Raw genomic sequence first — 21,422 nt, forward strand, 5'->3', positions numbered from 1 at the left:
AATTTGAGAGTAAAATTATAAATCAAACCGTAAATGACGGATTGACAAATAACTACACCACAATTTGGACGGTTTGGGTGGTTTCAATTTGCTAGTTGATTGAACAATAATCTTAAACAATTATTAAGCATTTGTATTATTATATAATATAAGTAAAAACGTTTTAGCCTCTTTGAGTCTTAAAACTCTAATCTTTTTTTTCTGATTTTTGATTTTTTAAATACAAAAAATACATTTGTAATTATTCTATTGGTTCTTTCCAATTTATTATTATTTTCTTTCAATTTTATTAAGTAGTCTAATAATCAATATGGTAAGTTCTTTATTAAAATTAAAAAAAAAAAAAAAAGGAAACAAATCATAAGATTTTGAAACTTTCATTTTCTCCTTTCAAAAATACAATTACACAAAAGGAAAACAAAAAGTAGAAAAAGGAAATGTAGACACCTCATTTTTGATCGACTTTAAAACTCAGACGTCATCAATTGAGCGCTCGGTGATTGTGCATGTTGTGCTCGTTCTGAGGTTACGGAGTCTCGGCAGAAAGCCTTGCCTCCGGACTTCGGGAACATTGTACATTATGTTTCAGAGCTGGAAAATGTGTGTTTGCATGCCATACTTCATCCTTTGCCATGCTGGGTTAGAGTTGCATGTTGTGCCTTAGGATCGGTCCTTTGCATCCGTGCATGTTTGCATGTATTTCGGTTGTCTCATTTCCATCATATGGCCACTGATGTGAGTGTGTCTGAGGTCCACTCATATTGGTGTAAGTCTATCTTGCATTTGTATATGCCATTTAGTTCATGTGCGCATGATAGTCTTCGTAAGTGCATTGTGTATGCCATATTATGTCACATGCATTGTGTATGCCATTTTAGCCCATAGCATTGCGTATGCGAGGTTGCATGTTAGTCGCATTGTGTATGCTATCTCATTGCTTTGTGTTTGGAGTAGGGTTTAGTCCGGACACAGGAAACGAGGGACGTTTCGTACTCCAAGTGACGAAACGTGCCTTGATTCTCGGTCACTAACACTCTTGACTGTCCATGATAGAGTTGTTGGCTTTATTTGCTTATATGTGCATCCATTTCACATTGAGTCGTGCAATTCGACTTCTCGGCCATCATGCATCGAGATGCGTGATTGATGGCACGAGGATCGAGGACTACACTTCCTTGAGCTTGTGCAAGGACGGAGAGAGTGGTCATGCACACATTTGTTGAAAATACATTGTCTTTTCTCTCTCTTGCCTTTGTTGCAAAAAAACCAGAAACCAGAGGTGGAAACTGGTCGGCCGACCAAAGTTTCTAGCAGGCCGACCACCCTCTTTGGTCTCCACCACAAAAGGTGGTCGGCAGGTGGTCTTCCATGCTAATAACTAGTCGGTGGCCTTCCCAAGGTGGAGTTTCAGCCTTCTGGAGCTTTGTGCAAGTTTCTGAGATCAATTGCAAACAAAGGCGAGGCGAGGCCTCGCGATGGAATTTCTCGACAAGGCGACCTGAGTATGCATGCATCCTTCATCATTCGGAATAGAGCTGAGGTAATCCATTGCACGTAGCATAGCATGCTAGTTTACTTTGCTTATCTAATTCATTTGTTAAGTAATTGGTATTGTGTAATAATTCGTTATTTATTTTGGTTGTGTAATATTCTTTCAGACCCTCCGAGAGAGGGCCAATTGTTGTAATAAGTGTGCGTGTGTGTAATGTATGTCTTCCAACCCCACGTCTTTCTCCCTTTTATTTACTAGCTTATGATGGTTAGTTTAGGACATGTTTTAATTAGCATACTTATGTTCGCATGTTTGCATTCATTCATCTGTCTTGCATGCATCGGGCTCGGCGCATCATACTAACTGCATTGTATTTCAATTCTGAGTTGAATACGTGTACCAGTTGTTGCATTTCAAATGCCATTTTTAGAATAGCTGAGCCTATCTTAGTTGCATTCTTGCATGTGTTGCATTAGGCATCTCAGCATAATTAGGATTCATACGTGTTTTCTAATTAGCTTCTTTATTTGGCTTGGAGTACTCGGTAAGTATTTATACTTTAGCATCCTTGCATGTGTGTGAGTGACTACCATGATAGCATGCTTACCATGAGGCTATGTGCTTATGTGACATACCTGCCTAAATGCCTGTGGGTGAAGGTTGGGTTGCTTGAGTTGGAATAATTCGTCGAAACCCGTGTTTTAGCCTACTTGCGAGTAGCAAACTTCAATCCATTTTCGAAACAAACGGATATGCGATGCTTTGTTCCAACTTAGGCAATCCAGTCTATACTTGTATGCTGTGTGCATCACATAGTAATTCTAGGCTAATAAATCGAAATAAGAGCACATAATGTTTTCAAAACTCGATATCATGGTTAGTAGAGGCCGATCTTTGATCGGGCGAGCGGGGGTGCTCATGAAGTGACCTTCCCCAATCGTATCCAAGTTCCCGAGTCGAGACAACTTTGGTGATGACGGACACGTGGCCTTAGGCACGAGTCAGGGTTTCCTAAATTTCCCAAAATAAAATATTTAGGTGGCGACTCTATATCTGGCAAAGCAGTCCATGTTTGGCACTTCTTTCTAAAAATCAGTTTTTCAAAACGATTTGCCGGATTTGGACTCTTTGATGATTCAGCGGTCTTGCATTGCACTCTGCGAGATTAGATACAGGACCGTGACATTGAGTCCTGAACTGTAGTAAGCCCCAATGAACAAAACGGGATTCTCTCTCGGGACGTTCGGAGACGTTTACAGGAAACTGTTAACAAAAAATAAATTAACGGAATAGAACCATCAAAATTCAACAATGATTATAAATAAGCATAACTCACAGTTGTATTCATCCTAAAAAGAAATAAAAGAAAACATATACCTCCAACAACTATATTTTCTACACCTATCACAATTGAGTTTGGTTTCCAATATCTTTCTCACGGAGAGTAAAAGATACACAAATTTCTATTATTTTATGCTATCCATTTTTTTTTGTCAATATAGAGTTATATATTAATGGTGTATTGCAAGCCCTTTTTTTTTTTTTTTTTTTTTTTTTGGTGTGTGCGCACACGCGCATTGTGATACTTTCTTATTTTTTTACCCTTTTTTTTTGGGGAGGGGGTGAACTCACTATGATACTTTGGCCTTGTTTGGGAGAGATGTGGGAAAGTGCTTATAGCTTATGCTTTAACAGCTTATAACTTATAATTATGAACATAAGCTGATTTCTGACTTATAAATTAAGCTTCTCCTGCTCCACTTAAAGAATAAGCTAATTTTTTACTTACAAAAAGCTATAAGCTGCATTGTTAAGCTAAACCAAACACATCAAAATAGTTTAAATTAAGCTGAAAACTGAAATAAGCTGAAAAAAACTGTACCAAACAGTACCGTGTGAGTTCTATTGAAAAATAGAAATACATACTAGAAAAATTTTATTATGATATTTTGGGAAAGAAATTTTTGTTGTAACATTTTTATATAATAGTTTGTAAAGATATACAATATCTTCATTTAAAAAATATATATATATATATATATTTTCTATAATTTTCTTTATTCTTAGACTTCAATTAACATTTGAATATATATCTATTTATACTATTACATACATAAAAATATTGTTAGGCTTTTGATCTCTAAAATTCAAACTTGATTTTTATAAAAAAAAATTGAAAATTATATAAATATACATGACACATTACCATTGGTTATTCAACTTTAAACTTTGGGCGAATTACATTAACGGGTCTTGTAATTTGAGACTTGCGTCACTTTAGTCCTTAATCTTTCAATTGTGATACTTTTAATTCAAAATTTTGAATCTCGTTTTAAATAAAGACAATTGAAAACACTGATGCTCTATTTCAAGGACAAAGTTTTCAATTTGATAAAAGATAAACTAATTTAACAAAAATAAATGTCAAAAAATTATTTTTGAATTTAAAAAAATTATTTCTACTTACCAAAGATAAAATTATATAAAAATAATAAATCTTTTACATTTTTATTTTTTTTATCAAATTAATTTTTAGTATGCGCTTGGATAATGATCATGTAATAAGTGGTTGTTTTGTTGATATTTTTAGATGGTTATCATGTAATAAATGCTTATTAAGTTTTTAATGTGTAATTGATATATTTAATATATGAAATGTTTTTAGTTTTTGATTTTTTGATTTAATGGATTAGTTTAGTAATGACATCAAAGTTGTCATCATGTTTGACTTTTGAAAAAATAAAAACTAATTTAACGAAAATAAATATCAAAAAAATTATTTCAACCCTCTCAAAAGATGAAATTATATAAAAAAAGATGTATTTTTAATTTTTTTACCAATTTAATTTTTTGTTCTTAGATTTTTTTTTTTCTTTCTAAAAATCAAATCAAACATACCTTTATAGTCAAAAAAGTTATAACATTATTTATTAAAAAAATGCTATTATATACCAAACAACATACAAATTAACCAACACAAAATAAATTATACGATGACTTTACTCTTGAAATAGATCGTTTGCAAAGGAAATATTTTTTATTGTCCTTATTTGAAATAAGATTCAAAATTCAGGATCAAATGTATTACAATTGGAAAGTCAATAATCAAAGTGACACAAATTCCAAACTATAGGGACTATTAGTGTAATTCGCCTAAACTTTTAATAGCAATTAATAATTTAAACACATGTATTTAAAAAAGAACTATGTTTAGACCAATAATATTATGATGTGAATATTAATCTCAATAACATAATTTAAAGAAGGATTTTAATTTATAATTTAATAAAGGATGCATAATAAGAAAGAATTCAAATTTAAAATTTTATTTTAAGAATATAAAATTAATTTATAGACCAATCAAATTATGAAACATATTAACAAAATCAAAAAAATGAGAAAAAAAATATTGCAATTTTCAGCCTTAAAAAGATAATAACATTTTGCAATTATAATAACATATAAATATAGATTAAGGGAGTTAATAATTTATGAAATTTGTTTATTATTGGCCATTATGCAGAATTAGTAAGATAAATAATTCACTTATTCAAATTTATTTTGTAATGAATATGAAAATATATAAATTATATGTTTGTTTTATATTATATGTTATAAAACTAAAAAATCTATTGTATCAATTTTGGTGAATAAAATATCCATTAAAATTTAATCTGGATAACAAAAATTACAATCAAAATAATAAACAATGTCATGATTTGCTTCTACACTTTATGTACATTAAAATTGTGTTTGAATTATGAATTAATAATTTGAAATGAAAAAAAGAATAGAAAAAAAAAAGTGAGAGAATGTGAATTAAATATAAAGTCTCGGCTAAATTATACTTTCCCCGTTTAATGTTTAGCTATTTTTTTATTTTGGCCTTTAAAATTTAATTTTTTTCCATTTTGACCCTTTATATTTTAAATTTTTTTTTTTTTAACTCCACCGGGGTTGTTAACAACTCCGCCGGTCCCAAGCTCGGGTTAAGGAGGAGGGTTGTGTATTAGGTAGCCGACAGCCAACACGTAAAAAAGCCGCTCGGATCCCTTATGAAAATGAATCCTACTTTGAATCGTTTAAATGCTAGGTCGTTCCCCTCAAGTGACGCGTTGCGCCTGCCTCCGGGTGTTTTGAAAAGTGAGCAAGGGGCGCCGCATCGACGCCTGGGTGCTGTGAAAAATGGGCAAAGATTTCCGCATTTTTTTGGACGAGCGCGGGTAAAGAAGCTAGTCCAAGACTATAGGTTTAGGATAGCCACTTGGAACATAGGAACCTTAACTGGTAGGACGATGGAATTGGTAGATGTTATGATTAGGAGGAGAGTTAGTATAGCTTGCATACAAGAAACTAAGTGGACAGGAGAGAAAGCTAGGGAAATTGAGGATATTGGTTTTAAACTTTATTATAGTGGTAAGGATAGACGCAGGAATGGGGTAGGAATCATAATTGTCAAGGGTCTTATGGAAAGTGTGGTGGCGGTCACTAGGAAATGAGATAGGATTATACTAGTTAAACTAGTTATTGGAGGGAATATAGTGAACATTATTAGCGCTTACGCCCTTCAAGTAGAGTTAGATGATCAAACTAAGAGGGATTTTTAGGAGCAAATGGATGAGATCTTACAGGAGATACCCGTAGGAAAGAACCTGATTATAGGTGGAGATTTTAATGGTCATGTGGGCATAGATAAACTAGGTTATGAAAGGGTGCATGGTGGATACGGTTTTGGTGACAGAAATGAGGCTGGAGAGAGAATCTTAGATTTTGCGTTGGCTTCTGACCTAGTGGTGGCCAATACTATGTATAAGAAGAGGGAGGAGCATTTGATAACCTTTCAGAGTGGATTAGTTAAGAGCCAAATAGATTACTTCTTAGTGAGAAAAGTGGACTGCCTAAAATACAATGATTGTAAGGTGATTCCTGGAGAGAGTCTAGTCGCTCGACATAGGATTTTAGTATTAGATTTATGTTTTAGAGGGCAATACCAAGCTAGGAAGGATGGTGGGCGTCGTAAGACGAGATGGTGGGACCTAAAAGGAGATAAACTAGAAATATTTAAAAATCGAATGGATAAGGAAGGTACTTGGGACGTAGAAGGTGATGCTAACACTATGTGGAATTCGATGGCCAATTGTATGAGGAGAATCTCAAGGGAAGTGCTTGGAGAGTCGAAAGGAAAAGGACCCAGCTCTAGGGAAACTTAGTGGTGGAGGGAAGAGGTTCAAGCGGTAGTTAAGGCAAAAAAAGAGTGCTTTAAAAATTGGCAGAAGGATAGAACTGAGGAAAACCTTAAGAGCTATAGATTGGCTAATAAGGAGGTCAAGAAAGTAGTGAGAGAGACTAAGTTGAAAGCTTATAATGACCTATACACTAGACTGGATAGTAAGGAGGGAGAGAAGAGGGTTTACAAACTTGCTAAGATACGGAAGAGGAAAACAAGAGATTTCAATCAAGTAAAGTGCATCAAGAGTAAGGATTCTAAGGTATTGGTGAAGGATGATGAGATTAAGGAAAGATGGAAGAATTATTTTGAGAAACTGTTAAATGAGGAACATGGAAGTACGACAATAGGGGAAGAAATAGCCAGTAATACGATAAACCAAGACTACAGGTTCTATCGCAGGATTAGGAACTTTGAAGTAGAGATTGCACTTAAGAAGATAAATCAAATAAGGCTTTAGGACCCGATGATATCCCTATTGAAACTTGGAAGTGTTTGGGTAAAAAAGGAGTTGCTTGGTTGACTAGGTTGTTTAGCAAAATTTTGTTGACTAAGAACATGTCAGATGAGTAGAGGAAGAGTATTTTAGTGCCAATCTATAAGAATAAAGGTGATGTCCAGAACTGTAACAACTATAGAGGAATCAAGTTAATGTGTCATATAATGAAAGTGTGGGAGAGGGTGATGGAACGTCGATTGCGAGACATAATAGAGGTGTCAGAGAATCAATTTGGGTTTATGCTTAGCAGGTCAACAATGGAAGCGATCTATCTTTTTAGGAGAGTAATAAAAAAGTATAAAGAAAAGAAAAGAGACATTCATATGGTGTTTATCGACCTTGAGAAAGCATATGACAGAGTGCCCCGAGATATAATATGGTGGGTTTAGAGAAGAAAGTGGTGACAAAAGGCTACATTGACGTGATTAGGGACATGTATGAAAGGGTGGTGACCACTATTAGATCGCCAACTGGAGAGACAAATGAATTTCCTATCACTGTAGGGTTACACCAAGGATCAACCTTAAGCCCTTATCTTTTTGCTTTAGTTATAGACGAGTTGACGATAAATATTCAAGATGACGTGCCATGGTGTATGCTTTTTGCAGACGATATTGCGTTAGTGGATGAGACTGGAGAAGGAGTTAACACAAAGTTGGAGATTTGGAGAAAAGCTCTTGAATCTAAAGGATTCCGGATAAGCAGAACTAAGACAGAGTACATGGAGTGTAAATTTAGTAACAGTAACAATGAAAGTAGAGGAGAAGTGAAGATTGAGAACCAAGAACTGCCTAAGAGTGAACATTTTCGTTATTTAGGGTCGATTATCACAACAGCGGGAGAGATTGATGCAGATGTGGCCCATAGGATTAAGGCGGGATGGTATAAGTAGAGAAGTGCGTCTAGGATATTGTGCGATAAACGAATACCCACTAGACTAAAAGGTAAGTTTTATAGAATGGCTATTAGACCAGCTATGCTGTATGGGACGGAGTGTTTGGCAACCAAGAAATAACATGTAGATAAGATGAGTGTGGCTGAGATGAGGATGCTAAGGTGGATGTGTGGTAAGACTAGACAAGACAGGATTAGGAATGAGTGTATTCGAGAATGGGTAGGAGTAGCACCGATAGAAGATAAGTTGAGAGAGAATCGTTTGAGATGGTTTGGTCATATTCAACGGAGACCAACAGAGGCAGTAGTGAAGAGATGCGATGTTGTAACGGTAGATGGAAGTGTTAGGGGACAAGGTAAGCCTAGATTAACGTTGACTAGCGTTATAAATAGAGATATAAATCTACTTAATTTGACTAATAATATGACCTTTGAAAGGGTCGTGTGAAGAAGAATGATTCATGTAACCGACTCCATTTGATGGGACTTAAGGCTTGATTTGGTTTGATTTGGTCTGGTATGTTTTAATTTTTTCTTAATTTCCTCCTAAAACTAACATTTATCTAAATTTATAATCCAAAACACAGTGCAACAACACAACCAGAGTTTACACTACTATATAAGTTCTTAAACCATTAATCAATTCCAACGCATCTCTCTCTCTCTCTCTCTCTCTCTCTCTCTCTCTCTTAATTTTACTTGATAAAAATAAACAAATAATTTAAATTAAAAGAAAATAAAAATATTAAAATTTAAATTGACAAATTTAAAACTCATAATTTATTTTATTATACGAGCCAAACTCTGGAATTTTCTTTGTAATCAACTTTTTTTTTTTTTTTTTAATCACAATTGTACAGACTCAAAAATTAAATTGAAAGTTGAGATTAATTATATTTTTAGTTCGCAAAACACAAGTTGTGTGTCATTATGATCCCCATTGTATAAAAGTGTGTTGTTAATTTGGTCCCCCAGTGTCTAATGATTGCCAAAATATAAAAATTACTGATATAATTTGTCCAAAAAAATTGCTACAAATTGCCATTGTACGTGCATTGTAAGGACCTCATTTGAGCAGGCTTCGACTATGGTAACTACGATAATCTTCAGAGCCCTCCCACATTTGATCTCGAGTTTGATGGCAACCATTGGGTTACTTACAGTCGAGACCTCTCTCGGTGATGAACCAATCGACCATGAAAATGAATTAAATCACCATAAAAATGAGTTAAATCATGAAGCCAGACCTTGTCACCATGTGCACGGTCCGAATGCAAGGCCATAAGTGTCAATTTTTGAAGTTGGCGGAGGGGCAAGTAATTTTTGAGCAAATCACTAGGCAAAAAGTAATTAACCTAAACTAGAATTTGAATGCACACCAAAACTCATGCTTGAGTCTACATGCATATGCCTCCTGGCTCAAGAGAGATACATAATACCTACAGATTGAACAACAGCATTGGTTCATTTCTTTTCTTGATTTCATTTCACATGGACCATCAAATATTTAAACATGTAACATTTGTTTCTATATAAACCTAAGCTGAATACATATATCCATATAAATGTACAATTAAACCCTTACCAGTGGGTCGGCGGGGGTGGAGAGCAAAGCACATTATCTGCAGATGCAACAAGTAACTCTGCCAGCAATGAACTCAGGTCAGTTTAGTTGATCAGAAACCTTGCATCTTACTGAAAGGTTGAGGGTTCGAGTCCCCATTCCCAGGTTACAGCCCTCCAATATAACCCCCCCAAAAAAAAAATAATACACAAATAAAACCCAACATTAGGAACTACAAAACTTTAAAATAGAAAGGCATATCAGAAAGAACTCGTTCTTCGAAGCTGATATCTTGGTTCTGGAGACAACTCCCGTTGCAATATCCTCTCCAAGTCCTTAACATAATAAAATCAAATAATTAATAACTAACAATGAAGAAATGGCAGCAACAGAGAAGTTCTTGAAGTAAGAAGACCTGTTTCTATTAGATACAATCAAGAGTGAGAAGTCATTATAGTTGACCAATGCAAGCAGTAATCTCATGTTTTAGCAATAATATATACTGTTTAGGAATACAAGCAATAATATAAAACTGTTTTAGCTTCAACAAGCATGGAACTACTCTAGGAATGTAGCATTTAACTCATTATACAAGGAAAAATTATTGGCCAACATATGATTATTAAATAAAAAAGACTGACTATTTTTAGTAGGATGCTTTGTCCACATCCACTTAATAGAACACAGACTGCGTCGTGCAACCTCGACCCCTGTATTAGTCTAAAGGATTAAGACTATGTCATGTTACCAATTAGTTCCCTGGCAACCTATATTCTGAGAGCGCGATATGAAATAGGCATAATATTTTTATTTAGTTGTTCGAAAAAATTTCTTTACCCCTTCAAGCACAAGATAAGTTAAGGGAAAAAATGGACTTAAAATCTATAGAATTGAGAACTTCAAGACAGACCACCCGAGAGTGGTAACTTGGTGGTTGCGGGCTTACTCCCTTTTGGTTTGGCGACTACGAGCAGTGACAGAGTCTAGAACTATATATTACTTTTTTTCATTGGCAATTGAATGAGTTAATTATTTTGAAGTGATAATAAAAATAAAAAAAAACAATTCAAAATAACATAAACACAAATAAGTAAATTCAATAATTCAAACCCCAAATAATTTTGCAAAACTAAACTGGCAAGAGAGGGAAAGAGATTGAAGATCACGCGTTGCCTGAGATTTTTTATAGAGCGTGAAAAAACATGTCCATCTTCTTCACAAAGGAAATGGTGTTTTCGGCAACAAGAAAAGAAATAGAGAGAAATACAATATATATATATATATATATATATAAGTGATGGAAGAAGAAAGAAAAAAAAAAAGTGTGACAAGTTAAAAGTGTAGTGTGAATATTATTGCTCAATGAAAAATAAAATAAAATAAAGTGTGATAGACCTGTGAGAGGCTAAAAGGAAAAATTATATATACAATATGATAGAAGCACATACACTTCTATAATGGAGACGTGTCGTGTCAGACACAACACTCTACAGACACTCCTAAAAGTATGTTTGATACTTTTTTAATGGATCTTTAACTAAAATTTTAAATTCATAATATAGAAAACTTTACAAACATTTCTTCGGTGACACTTCTTAAACCCTCCACACATGACTACCTTGTTTGTTTCCAATTTTTTGAAAATTGAGTTTTTTATTTTTCGTGTTTTTTTATTTTAGTAAATTTTTAAAAAAATTTAAGGAAATATTTTACTTTTTAGATACATCTAATAAATATATAATTAAAAAGTATAATCTTTGTGAAAAAAATCTTTAAAAAATTCGGTAAATACCAAAAAAAAAAATCAAATATTCAGTACATTTTTGTATTCTTGTGTATTTATTAATTTTTTTACAAATATTTTACTTTTTCAGTACATCTAGGTTAAGTGCATCTAAAAAGTAAAAAATTTGCTTAAAATATTAAAAAAATTCAGTAAACACAAAAAAACTCAATTTTCAGAAAATTAAAACCAAATAATGTTTTGCATTCTTCGAAATGTAACTTGTGCACTCTAAATATGTTTTCAAATATTTATAAGACGAATACATTATGTTTGTTTCAATGTTTTATAATTGTTTTTGCATTGTTTAGAATGCAATTGTTACTTAGATGATGTTTCTTTCATAATCTTTGAATAATCTATTCATCTATTTAACATATAATAATTATGAAAATATAAATTTTTAATGTGTCCTTGGCGTATCATGTCATGTATTTTTTTAAACCACCGTGTTGGCGAAGTCCAAGTCATGTCTGTGTCGTGTCCCATGTTTATGTCTGTACTACTTAGATGTACTTAGATGATAGGCTTATGTTGTGTTTAGTTAGGGGATTTAGAGAGGAATTTGGAAAGGGAAAAGGAAATGTGTTTGAAATTAGGTGAAATCTAGATATATTTTATTCATCACCAACCTTTTCCATTTTCTTTTCCAAATCCCTCCTCAAATCCCCTAACTAAAAATAGCATTAGTGGAGTATAAATATCATTATTCAATAAAAAAAATGTCTACATAGCAAAATAACAAAGTAATTGCAACAAAAAAAAAAATGGTCAAGATAAAATTTAGAAAAATGCTATGTATTCCAAATATTCTACCAAATATTTTACCAAATCTCTTACATGGGTTGAGACTCACACAAATCCATGTGTGTGGGGGTCCCATACCCATGTGAGAGGTTTGATAGAATATTTGAGGTCCCTAGCATAACTCTAAAATTTATGGGCAAATTAACCACATTTAAGAAAATCATATTTGAAAATATTATTTTCTAAATGTTCAGTGGGGATAGCTCCCACCCATGACTAGAAGGCCATGAGTTCGAGCTTGTAGGGTGATGCTTGGGGGTGAGACTTTTGTTCATTAATCCTAGACCACCAGCTCCTTGCCACCATGCCCTCATGGGGTTGGCATCAGACCAATGTTAAGGCCCCTCTTTTCCAACTCCCAACGGGTAGAAACTCCTGTGATCATGCCAACGAAGGATTGTGGTGCTTGCGACGCCCCCCCCCCCCCCCCCCCCCCAATCTTCTCTCCCTTGCCCTTTTTGCCAAGCCAGAGAGAAAGGGAGAGTGAGAAATAATTTCTCTATCTTTATGACCACGCTACAATTGCAATTTCACTATGGCCAGGGCCACAGAAATAAATAAATAAAAGCCCCTCACCATTGCCACAAACACTAGAGCTACAAAACCACAATAGCCAACTACCACCAAAACATTCTCAATAATAATCATGGCCTCTTCCATCACCAAATAACTCACCCAAAAGCGACTCTTCAATTGAGCATATTCACATCTACTAATTTCACTTCCTATTGGCAATGCAACCACCACGTTGACCCTCATGGTTTCCTTCAGATTTTTTTGTAAATCATTAATTGTTGCATTCATAAGAAACACTTGATGAAATCTGTGAGTTATAATATGTAACATGAGACTGTTTTCTTCTACCTTAGACTAAAAATAACAAGGCCCATGCTTATGGAACTAGTTTATCATGTTTACAGCAAGGCAATAACGAGTCCCATGCATTTTCTTCCACATTAGACTAAAATTAATTGGGTTGACTTCATATTTCTGGACTGATGTGAGACTCTTCTAGCTTTATTGATGAATTGGGTTTAATAGATCTCCCAGTGATGGTGCTTTCACTTGGTAGACTAGCAAGGAAGGCCCTTTCATCTATCCAATACATAGATTTCTGGTCTCTTTGGATTGGGAGGAACATTTTCCTGAGTACAATATTTGTTACCGAGACGTCTTTTGGATCACTTCACTTTATTCTTGGACAGTGGGAGGCTTAGAAAGGGGATAACTCTATTCATGTTTGAAAATGTGGTTACAGGTGGAGGGTTTCCGAGATAAGGTAGGGGATTGATGGAGAAGTTATTCGGTGCAAGGAAATCTGATGAGTTTGGTTTTGGCAAAAAGGCTATAATTATTTAAGAAAAAAATAAAGAAACGGAACATGAAGGAATTTGGAAACTACAGAATTCGTGTCTAGGGGATTTGAAGAGTAGTCAGGATAATGAGAAAGAAGGCATTATAATTTATTTTTTTTGTTGCCGACCAAAAAAGAAAAAAGTGTGTTACTAAAATTCCTAATCACGAAGCCCTCACAAGGCACAAAGTTTTATTTGGGGCAAATCAGTGTTAAGCCAAGGGAGTTTTGAACGGGTGCAGAGATTTGGGCTACGAATTAATAGAGAAGCTCAAAGTGATTTTGAGCCTAACTTGAGGATAAGGAGGTTCGGGAGAGCCCTTTTCTTTTGGTTTAGAGTCCAAACTTGTGAGATAAGTGGGTTTAATAAGAATAGTGGGCATCTAAAGGGGCACAAGACCAAGTCAGTTAATTTTACCCAATTTACGGGAGAAGCGTTTGAATCAAGTTCTTCAAGGTCATAAAAATTGAGCTAATGAATCTAAAAAGCGCTTCAAAGCAATGACATGGGTGAGATGGGAAATGGGAAGGAAGCGAATAGTGGTTGACAGTCAATAACCAAGGTGTATTCAATCCAAGGAAGAACAAAGAGTTCATGTTGGCTGAGATTTGTGATTTGCATAATACAGAAATTGAGCTAGGACTCAGCTGCAAAGATTGAAAACAAAGTCTTAGGTGATGAATGTGACCCATGAAACTTCAATCGTCTTTAAGAAATGCACGGTTATTTTTGTTCAATGATGGAGTTTTGGGATCTTTTGGCAATATACAAGTTCATAAATTAAGGAATGCTAGAGAAGAAGGGATGTCCAACAACTACTTGGGGTTTTTGGCAACCTTTAGTGAATCTGATGAGGGTGAATTAGATGAATCTTCTGATGAGTCAGCTCAGAGTGATGATGAAGATGCAGATGAAGATAATATTTCTATAGTGCAGGAAACTAATCTGGGAGTTGCGGCCATGTTTAGTGGGGATCATATGGAAAATCAGAATGGTTCAATGGTCGATAGCCATCATGAAAAGGTAGCAGGCAATAATGCAACTAAGTCAACTATTTTTAATCACTTACTGAGATACGTGGATTTGAGGATCTTTTTCTTCTGAGGTAAGGCCTCGTTTGGCATGAAACAGTTTCAACCTAAAAGTCAAAAAATTACGAAAAAAACCAAAAAGCCTATAAGCTATACCAAAAAGTCAAAGATTTCCTTTTCTCTCTATTTTTTGCACATCTTTTCGTAAAAAACCAAAAAGTCATTCCAAACATACTAGCTTTTTTTACCTTATATTTTAGCCAAAAAGCCAAAAAAGTTACTAAAATAGCCTGTTCCCAAACGAGGCCTTAATGTGCATAACAAGGTTGTTCAAAATGAGAAAGGGGGTACAAGGAATGGGATACTTCTTTCTTATCCGTTTTCTAATGAGGATACTGTGTTAGCTTCTTGTCCAGTTCTCAATACAGGGGATAATGCATTCATAAGTGATGGGAAGCCTGTAGGGGTCCATTCAAGAGTCCTAACCTCATTGGTCTTGATTTTAATGCTAATGTCAAGGTAGGTTACTGTGAAAATGCCTCTGGTATGGGAAGCTGTCTTGTTCATTTGGATGATGGGGATAATTCTATTGTGAAAGGGGCTAGTCAAAAAAATGAAATGTTTTTAAGGGAGTTGATGAAGCATGCATCTTTTTCTCTTGATGAGGAAGGGTCAAGTCAGTTGGGCAGATTATTAGAATTGATGGGTTGGTCTTCAGTATGATTGAATGTAAAAGGAAGGAGGTTGGAGTTGAGGGGTACGTTTTGTGAGGAGGGAAACTTTACAGATGGGAAAGTGGTAAAATTACGGGGGTTGGGGAATTAAGAAATTTGGTCTCAGGAATTATGTACAAAGGTGATGGTTAAGTAGAAATGTAGGGGGCCTTAGGTCTATGAAGTAGAGGAAAGTGGTTATGGAGGTTTTAGTGAAGAATGCTTTGGATATTGTAGGCCTTGTTTGGTTTGTGTTTCTCAAAAAATTTTGGGAAAAATTCTCTACAAATAAGTTTTCAAAAATAATCAAACCAAACAAATTTTCCCAAAAAAAATTTCCAAAACTTGTTTGGTTTACAAATTTTCCAAACAAATCTTTCTCTCATACACATCAAATCAATCACTTTTTCTAAAACTCTCTCAAAATAATTTTTCAAAACATCTTTTGAAAAAAAACCAAACCAAACAAATTTTCGTACTTTTTATCTCAAAACATGTTTCTCAAATACAAACCAAACAAGGCCGTAATTTTGCAAGAAACCAAAATTGAAAAAGTGGATCGGAGATTGGTGAGAAGTATTTGGCGGATCAGACAAATAAGATGGGTTGAGTAACTGTCATGATGCAGGGATGAAAGAGTGGTTTTATATGGAAAAAGTCATTCATGTGAACCCACAATTCCTTCAGGTAAATTCCCAACCCAAGAGTTCAAAAAACACAACTCTACATGGTTAATATCAGAAATTCAACATTCACATTCAGGTTGCAGTGAACGATAAAAGCCAGGAAATTATAATTAAATAATGCACATTCACACAAACGAACCCAATAAAAATTGTTATGTACGTTTTGGAAAGGGTTATCACCGGAGAACTTGCCCTTATTCATAAGCTTGTTTCTGTTCATTTTAAAACCTACATTCCCACCAGTTTTTAAAATTTAAAATTGCAAGCTAATCAAATCACTCTCTAAATCCTTTCTAATCTCATGGTAAAATAAATATCTACATGGAACATTGTTTTCAGGCTGTGTCCCATCATGAACATATTTAACAACATGAAAATGCTTGTCAAATAAGAAAGATTATTAATGATTTGGTTAGATTACACAAAGTGAAGTGATGTTCATACCTTGTTTTCCCCAAAACAAAACTTAGTAAATTAAACAAAATAGTCAACCAAAAAAAGGAAATTTACACATTATAAAGAATAAACATAGATTATACACAAAAGATAGACGAGAGATCCTGACCTTTTCTTTCAAGAGCTTCATATTTTCCTCTTCAAGACGTGAAACCTTGTTTACCAGCTCATTATGGTAAGCCTGCACATTACAACATAAATCTGCTAAGGTCACAACCAAATGAACGAAGAATAACAATGCATAATGATTTTGCAGAAGGAAAAACAACAAATCTCAATAGCCTGCCTGTTTTCTTGCTCGTGAACGTGCAGCAGATTCCCTATTCTTGATCTTTCTCCTCAATCTCCTATCAATAGTCCTCTCAATTGCGTCTGTGGCATGCCTCTTTCGGCCTGGTGCAGGTGTATCTGATAGTGTGTCAATTGAAGTGGTTGGTGACAAGCCAATCTGTGACGGAGGCTTTTGACAGGTCACTGCATTATCTGCTCGTATAAAAGGTCCTGATGAAACTTCAGCAAAAAGCCCTGCTTTTACCAAAAAGTCTTCCAAAGTTATCTCGCTGAGAGTTTGTTCTCTTTCTTGACCTTTCATCTCCTCAACATTTTTCATCTTCTGCCCTTGTTGAATATCTCTCCACACCTCATCAACTGTCTTCCCACTAAAAGCTCTAGCCAAGCTTAGACTGGCCTGTCGCTGAAGAGAAGATGCCGAAGAAGAACTATCAGTGTCCATTCCAGTAGACTGATTTGCTTCAGCAGTCCATACATTTTTAAGCAATTCATCGAGGTTCATGCTGCCCAGAGGTTTGCCCAAGTCCCCCAATTGATTATCAATTTCCTCAAGGGTGAAGCCAAACCACGAGTTTTGCCTTGAAAATGGCTGTAGATGAGGCTGTTGACCACTCCCGTGAGAACCCATTGTCTGAATCCCCATCGACAGCGTTCATCAAGCAAACCTACTCTGCATAGAATTTCTATGGGTTGAAAAAAAAAATCCAAAAAACTAAAGTGGAAAATCCAAAGACATTGACAAAATTCACGCTTTAGTATGCCAGAATAAACAAGCCATTCTAAACTGCCTAAATCTCCCCCAACCAATAGAATAACTAGCATGGGAACCGGCTAGACTAAGATACAACATAATCAGTATTCAGTCATTCTCAAAACAATAAAGTTGTGATAAAAGAACTTTTGTCTATTGTCAATCAAAAATGTTTGAGAGAGAGGGAGAGAAGGGTTATATGTCAATTCCAATAAGAGAAATTAAACCAGGAACAGGAGAGAAACAAACATTGAGAATGAAGGCTTGAACTCAAGTGGTCTACCAAAAAAAGATGATACAATAGATATGTACGTCTATATGCCGCCACAAATCTCCCTAGAGGTGCAAAACATTTTTAGGAAAAGATTATCCCTACTAAAATAATAAAAAACAGTAGCCTTTATGCTGCAATGACTGAACCTCGTTAAAATCAATATTCCAAAAACATTATTAAGATTTGAGATGCAACATTATCAAAAGGGCTATAAAACCGTTCAGTCTTGTTTCTTTAACTTCAAAAGTGATTTAATGCAGTCAAAAATTGAAGCTTTAATTTTTATCAAAACAATTTCAAGTGAGAGCATTTACAAAATATCTTGGTGTTGGTTTCTCAATATCTGTGATTAATTTTATCTAATGTTTGACAAAATTTGGACCTAAATTGAAGAAGAAACCAGGTTATCGGTCGGTGGTAGTACAATTGCCAGATCAACTATAATTGAATTGGGGCATCATAATTGCATAAATTACAATAATCAATCAAATGGAATGAAATAATGCAAAAAAAATTATTTTATTTTTTATTTTTTTTATTTTTTTCATGGAACTTAAAGTGTATGGAAAAATGCATATGAATATTCTTCATAAATCACAAAGCTTGAGTAGAATCTAATTGTTCAAAGAGTTGTGTTATGCCAAATACCAAACATATTCCTCAAGTAATTATCACCCACATAACAAAAAAAAAAAATGCATGGAAACTAAACAAAATTACTTCAGATACAGATCTCAACACTTAATAGCAACCACACTAAGCCATAATTGCCACTTTCTCCTTCAATTAGAAAGCAATTAATTACCCTAATCGCTAATTCTTCTACAATTGCAAATTTAACACAAAACCCAAAAATATTATCTTTCAAAATGAAGATAATGAGCGAAAGTCACTGGAATCAGATTTGCTTGAAGAGAAAAACGAAACGCAAGATCCGAGATAAATCGTCTATACAATATGCAAATAAATATACGTATATACTGCATAAAATCTATACCTATATATCCAGAGATAGATAGAGAGAGACCTGTGAGCAGAGAATGATCGATTTGGCGAAGAAGACAGAGGAATTGTTTGTTGGACTGTTCTGTCAATCAGAAACTTTTTTTTTGACTTGGCAATTCGAAACAATGAAATGCACTTTCCAGACCTTGCAATTTGTCTATTTTTATGGAAAATTACACTGACCCCCTAGGTTATTTATCATTATATTGGTACCCACAAATTTCTAGAAATTACATTCGCTCCCCTAAATTGGTAAAATCTTCCTAATATCCCAACCCTCTAAACTCACCCAAAATCTTCCTAATATCCCAACCCTCCAAACTCATCCAATACCCATGAACCTAACTGATTCAAAACATCTAGTTCGATTGTTCAATGGCGAAATTCCATCAAACTTTTCTTAAAGAGCCCTGTCCGAAAATGTCAAATTCCTTATAGAAAGACATGAGTGCACCCTAAATCATATCGCACGTGAAAGAAATCAATGTCTGAAAATGCCAAATTCCTTATAGAAAGACATGAGTGCACCCTGAGTCATATCCCACGTAAAGGAAATCAATGTGCTGATAAACTATGGGCGTGAATCATTAAGAGCCATTGGTAGTTTTTGAAGACCCTCCTGGCCAAGTTGTTAGTTTGCTTATTGTAGACATGATCAACTTGTCTTGTGAGAGGATCTAATATCTTCATAAACTCTTGTTTGTTATGGTTGTGCTTAATCAAAATAAATTAATTAATAAATAAATAAAGCATATCTCTCATTTATTTCAAAATCAATTTTCTGGTGATCATATATTATTCAAGAGAATATATAGAACCGATAAATCAATCCAATTCAACCCAAATTGCTGATTTGGTTTGGCTCGATTTTTATTAGTTTCAGTTATGGCTTCGATTTCAAAAATAGTTAAACCACTAGAATCGGTCTGATTCATGATTTTAAGGTTTTAGTTACAATTCTAAACCAAATTTAACTATGATATAATCAAGGGGTTTTTAGCTAGTTGGTTAGTCCTTTAGCTACAAAGTCTCTAGTAAGATAGAAGTTTTAGATTCCACTTCTAGAAGTGAAATGGAAAGATAGATTTTTTCATAAAGTGTATGAGTATGAGTTTCAATTCCTCCAACGTACTAATTTAACAATTAATTACTGATTTTTGCCGATCAAAAAAAATTGAATAATGATATATTTTTCAATTTTTAAAAATATTTCAATATTAATTTTAGTGGTGGAATTGATATTATTCAGCCAATTCAACTTTGTTTGTTGTTATTACTTTGTTTATAATTATAATATATATACCATATCTCTTATTATATAAAAATTCGAAAATCATACAAAATTGGGAAATTTAGCTATAAACCCCCTTTACCTTCCTTTTATTGTTAAAAGGACTAAGAAAAAAAATTATATTTTCTAAACCCCCTCATAATTATAAAATTTTGCATAAAGGACAAAATTTATTATTTAAATATTTTATTAGACTATTATACCATCAACTAAATTTCCTCACATTCTCCACTCTTTTTTCCTTCTCTCTTCCATTCCTAGGGTTTGGATTGGATTCGTTCGAAGCTCTCGTGATTTCAACCAAAACTGTAAATATACCTAAATCACTCTCAGTTGCAGAGAATTTTCTTTGAATGGCTCATAGGTTTCGCAGTGGAAGAGATCGTCGGAGATGATCAGAGAAAGCTTCGACGACGTCGACGTATCGCCTTCCAATTCTCATGAAGTTCATGTTCTTGTTGTTGATGATAGCCTCGTCGATCAAAAATTCGAATTGTGAAAGAGTATAGAGACGAATCGCGCGACTGTTTAAAATTTTTATATTTGAACACAGTTCTTCAGATTTTTCATATATATATGTGTGTGTTTGTGTGTGTGTGTGTTTGTGTGAGGGAGAGATTTTTCATTTGGATAGTGTTGTTAAATTCTTAAATTGATCTATTAATCAGTTGTTACTATGTTCTCTCAACTTTTTATTGTAAAATTGTTTTTGATTTTGATAAATTTTTGTGTCGTGAGTGAGCAATATAGATTGTGTATATGTAATAGATAACAGAGAAGCCAAAGAGGTGATACGAAAGAGGCAAGTAACTGTGAAGAAATAGAAGAATAATGGCTGCGAATGATCTAATTTCATTTGATAGAACCAGAGTAAAATTTTATTCTGGTTCTATCGCTCTGTTTTTTTCATTTGACAGAACCAGAGTAAAATTTTACTTTTATACAGAGTAAAATTTTACTTTTAACTTCAGAGTCTCACAGTTTACTTGTTTTTCAGAGTAAAATTTTACTTTTATACAGAGTAAAATTTTACTTTTAGTTTCAGAGTGTAAAATTTTACTCTTATTCAGAGTAAAATTTTACTTTTATATAGAGTAAAATTTTAATTTTATACAAAGTAAAATTTTACTTTAGTTTCAGAGTATAAAATTTTACTTTCATACAGAGTAAAATTTTACTCTGAAATACATAGTGAAGATGGCTTAATAGGAGAGCTGATAGATATGAGGGTAATATAGTAAAAGAAACAAGTTTTAAAATATCAGGGGGTTTTGAAAGTACTTATATAATTCTTGTCCTTTTG

General features: G+C 34.0%; 1 protein-coding gene across 4 annotated transcripts; it reads right to left on the reverse strand.

Moving 5' to 3' along the window:
• Positions 1–9,558: 9,558 nt before the first annotated feature.
• Positions 9,559–18,987, reverse strand: LOC145788622 (ABSCISIC ACID-INSENSITIVE 5-like protein 2). 4 transcript variants are annotated; one of them, XM_082911057.1, is made up of 4 exons: positions 18,851–18,987; positions 16,794–17,463; positions 16,617–16,688; positions 9,559–10,011 (listed from the first exon to the last, which is right to left on the reverse strand). In XM_082911057.1, the coding sequence occupies exons 2-4, from the start codon at positions 17,439–17,441 to the stop codon at positions 9,937–9,939; spliced, it is 795 nt and encodes a 264-aa protein (XP_082767183.1). In that variant the 5' UTR covers positions 17,442–17,463; positions 18,851–18,987; the 3' UTR covers positions 9,559–9,936. The 4 variants fall into 4 exon arrangements, with proteins under 4 accessions (XP_082767183.1, XP_082767181.1, XP_082767184.1 ...); XM_082911055.1 differs by having other exon boundaries at positions 16,794–17,468; positions 18,851–18,986; XM_082911058.1 differs by having other exon boundaries at positions 18,821–18,962.
• Between the last annotated feature and the right edge of the window lie 2,435 nt (positions 18,988–21,422).

The sequence above is a fragment of the Camellia sinensis genome, unplaced genomic scaffold (assembly GCF_055761805.1).
Source record: "Camellia sinensis isolate YWXY unplaced genomic scaffold, ASM5576180v1 Unanchor1, whole genome shotgun sequence".
In the NCBI taxonomy this organism is placed as follows: Eukaryota; Viridiplantae; Streptophyta; class Magnoliopsida; order Ericales; family Theaceae; genus Camellia; species Camellia sinensis.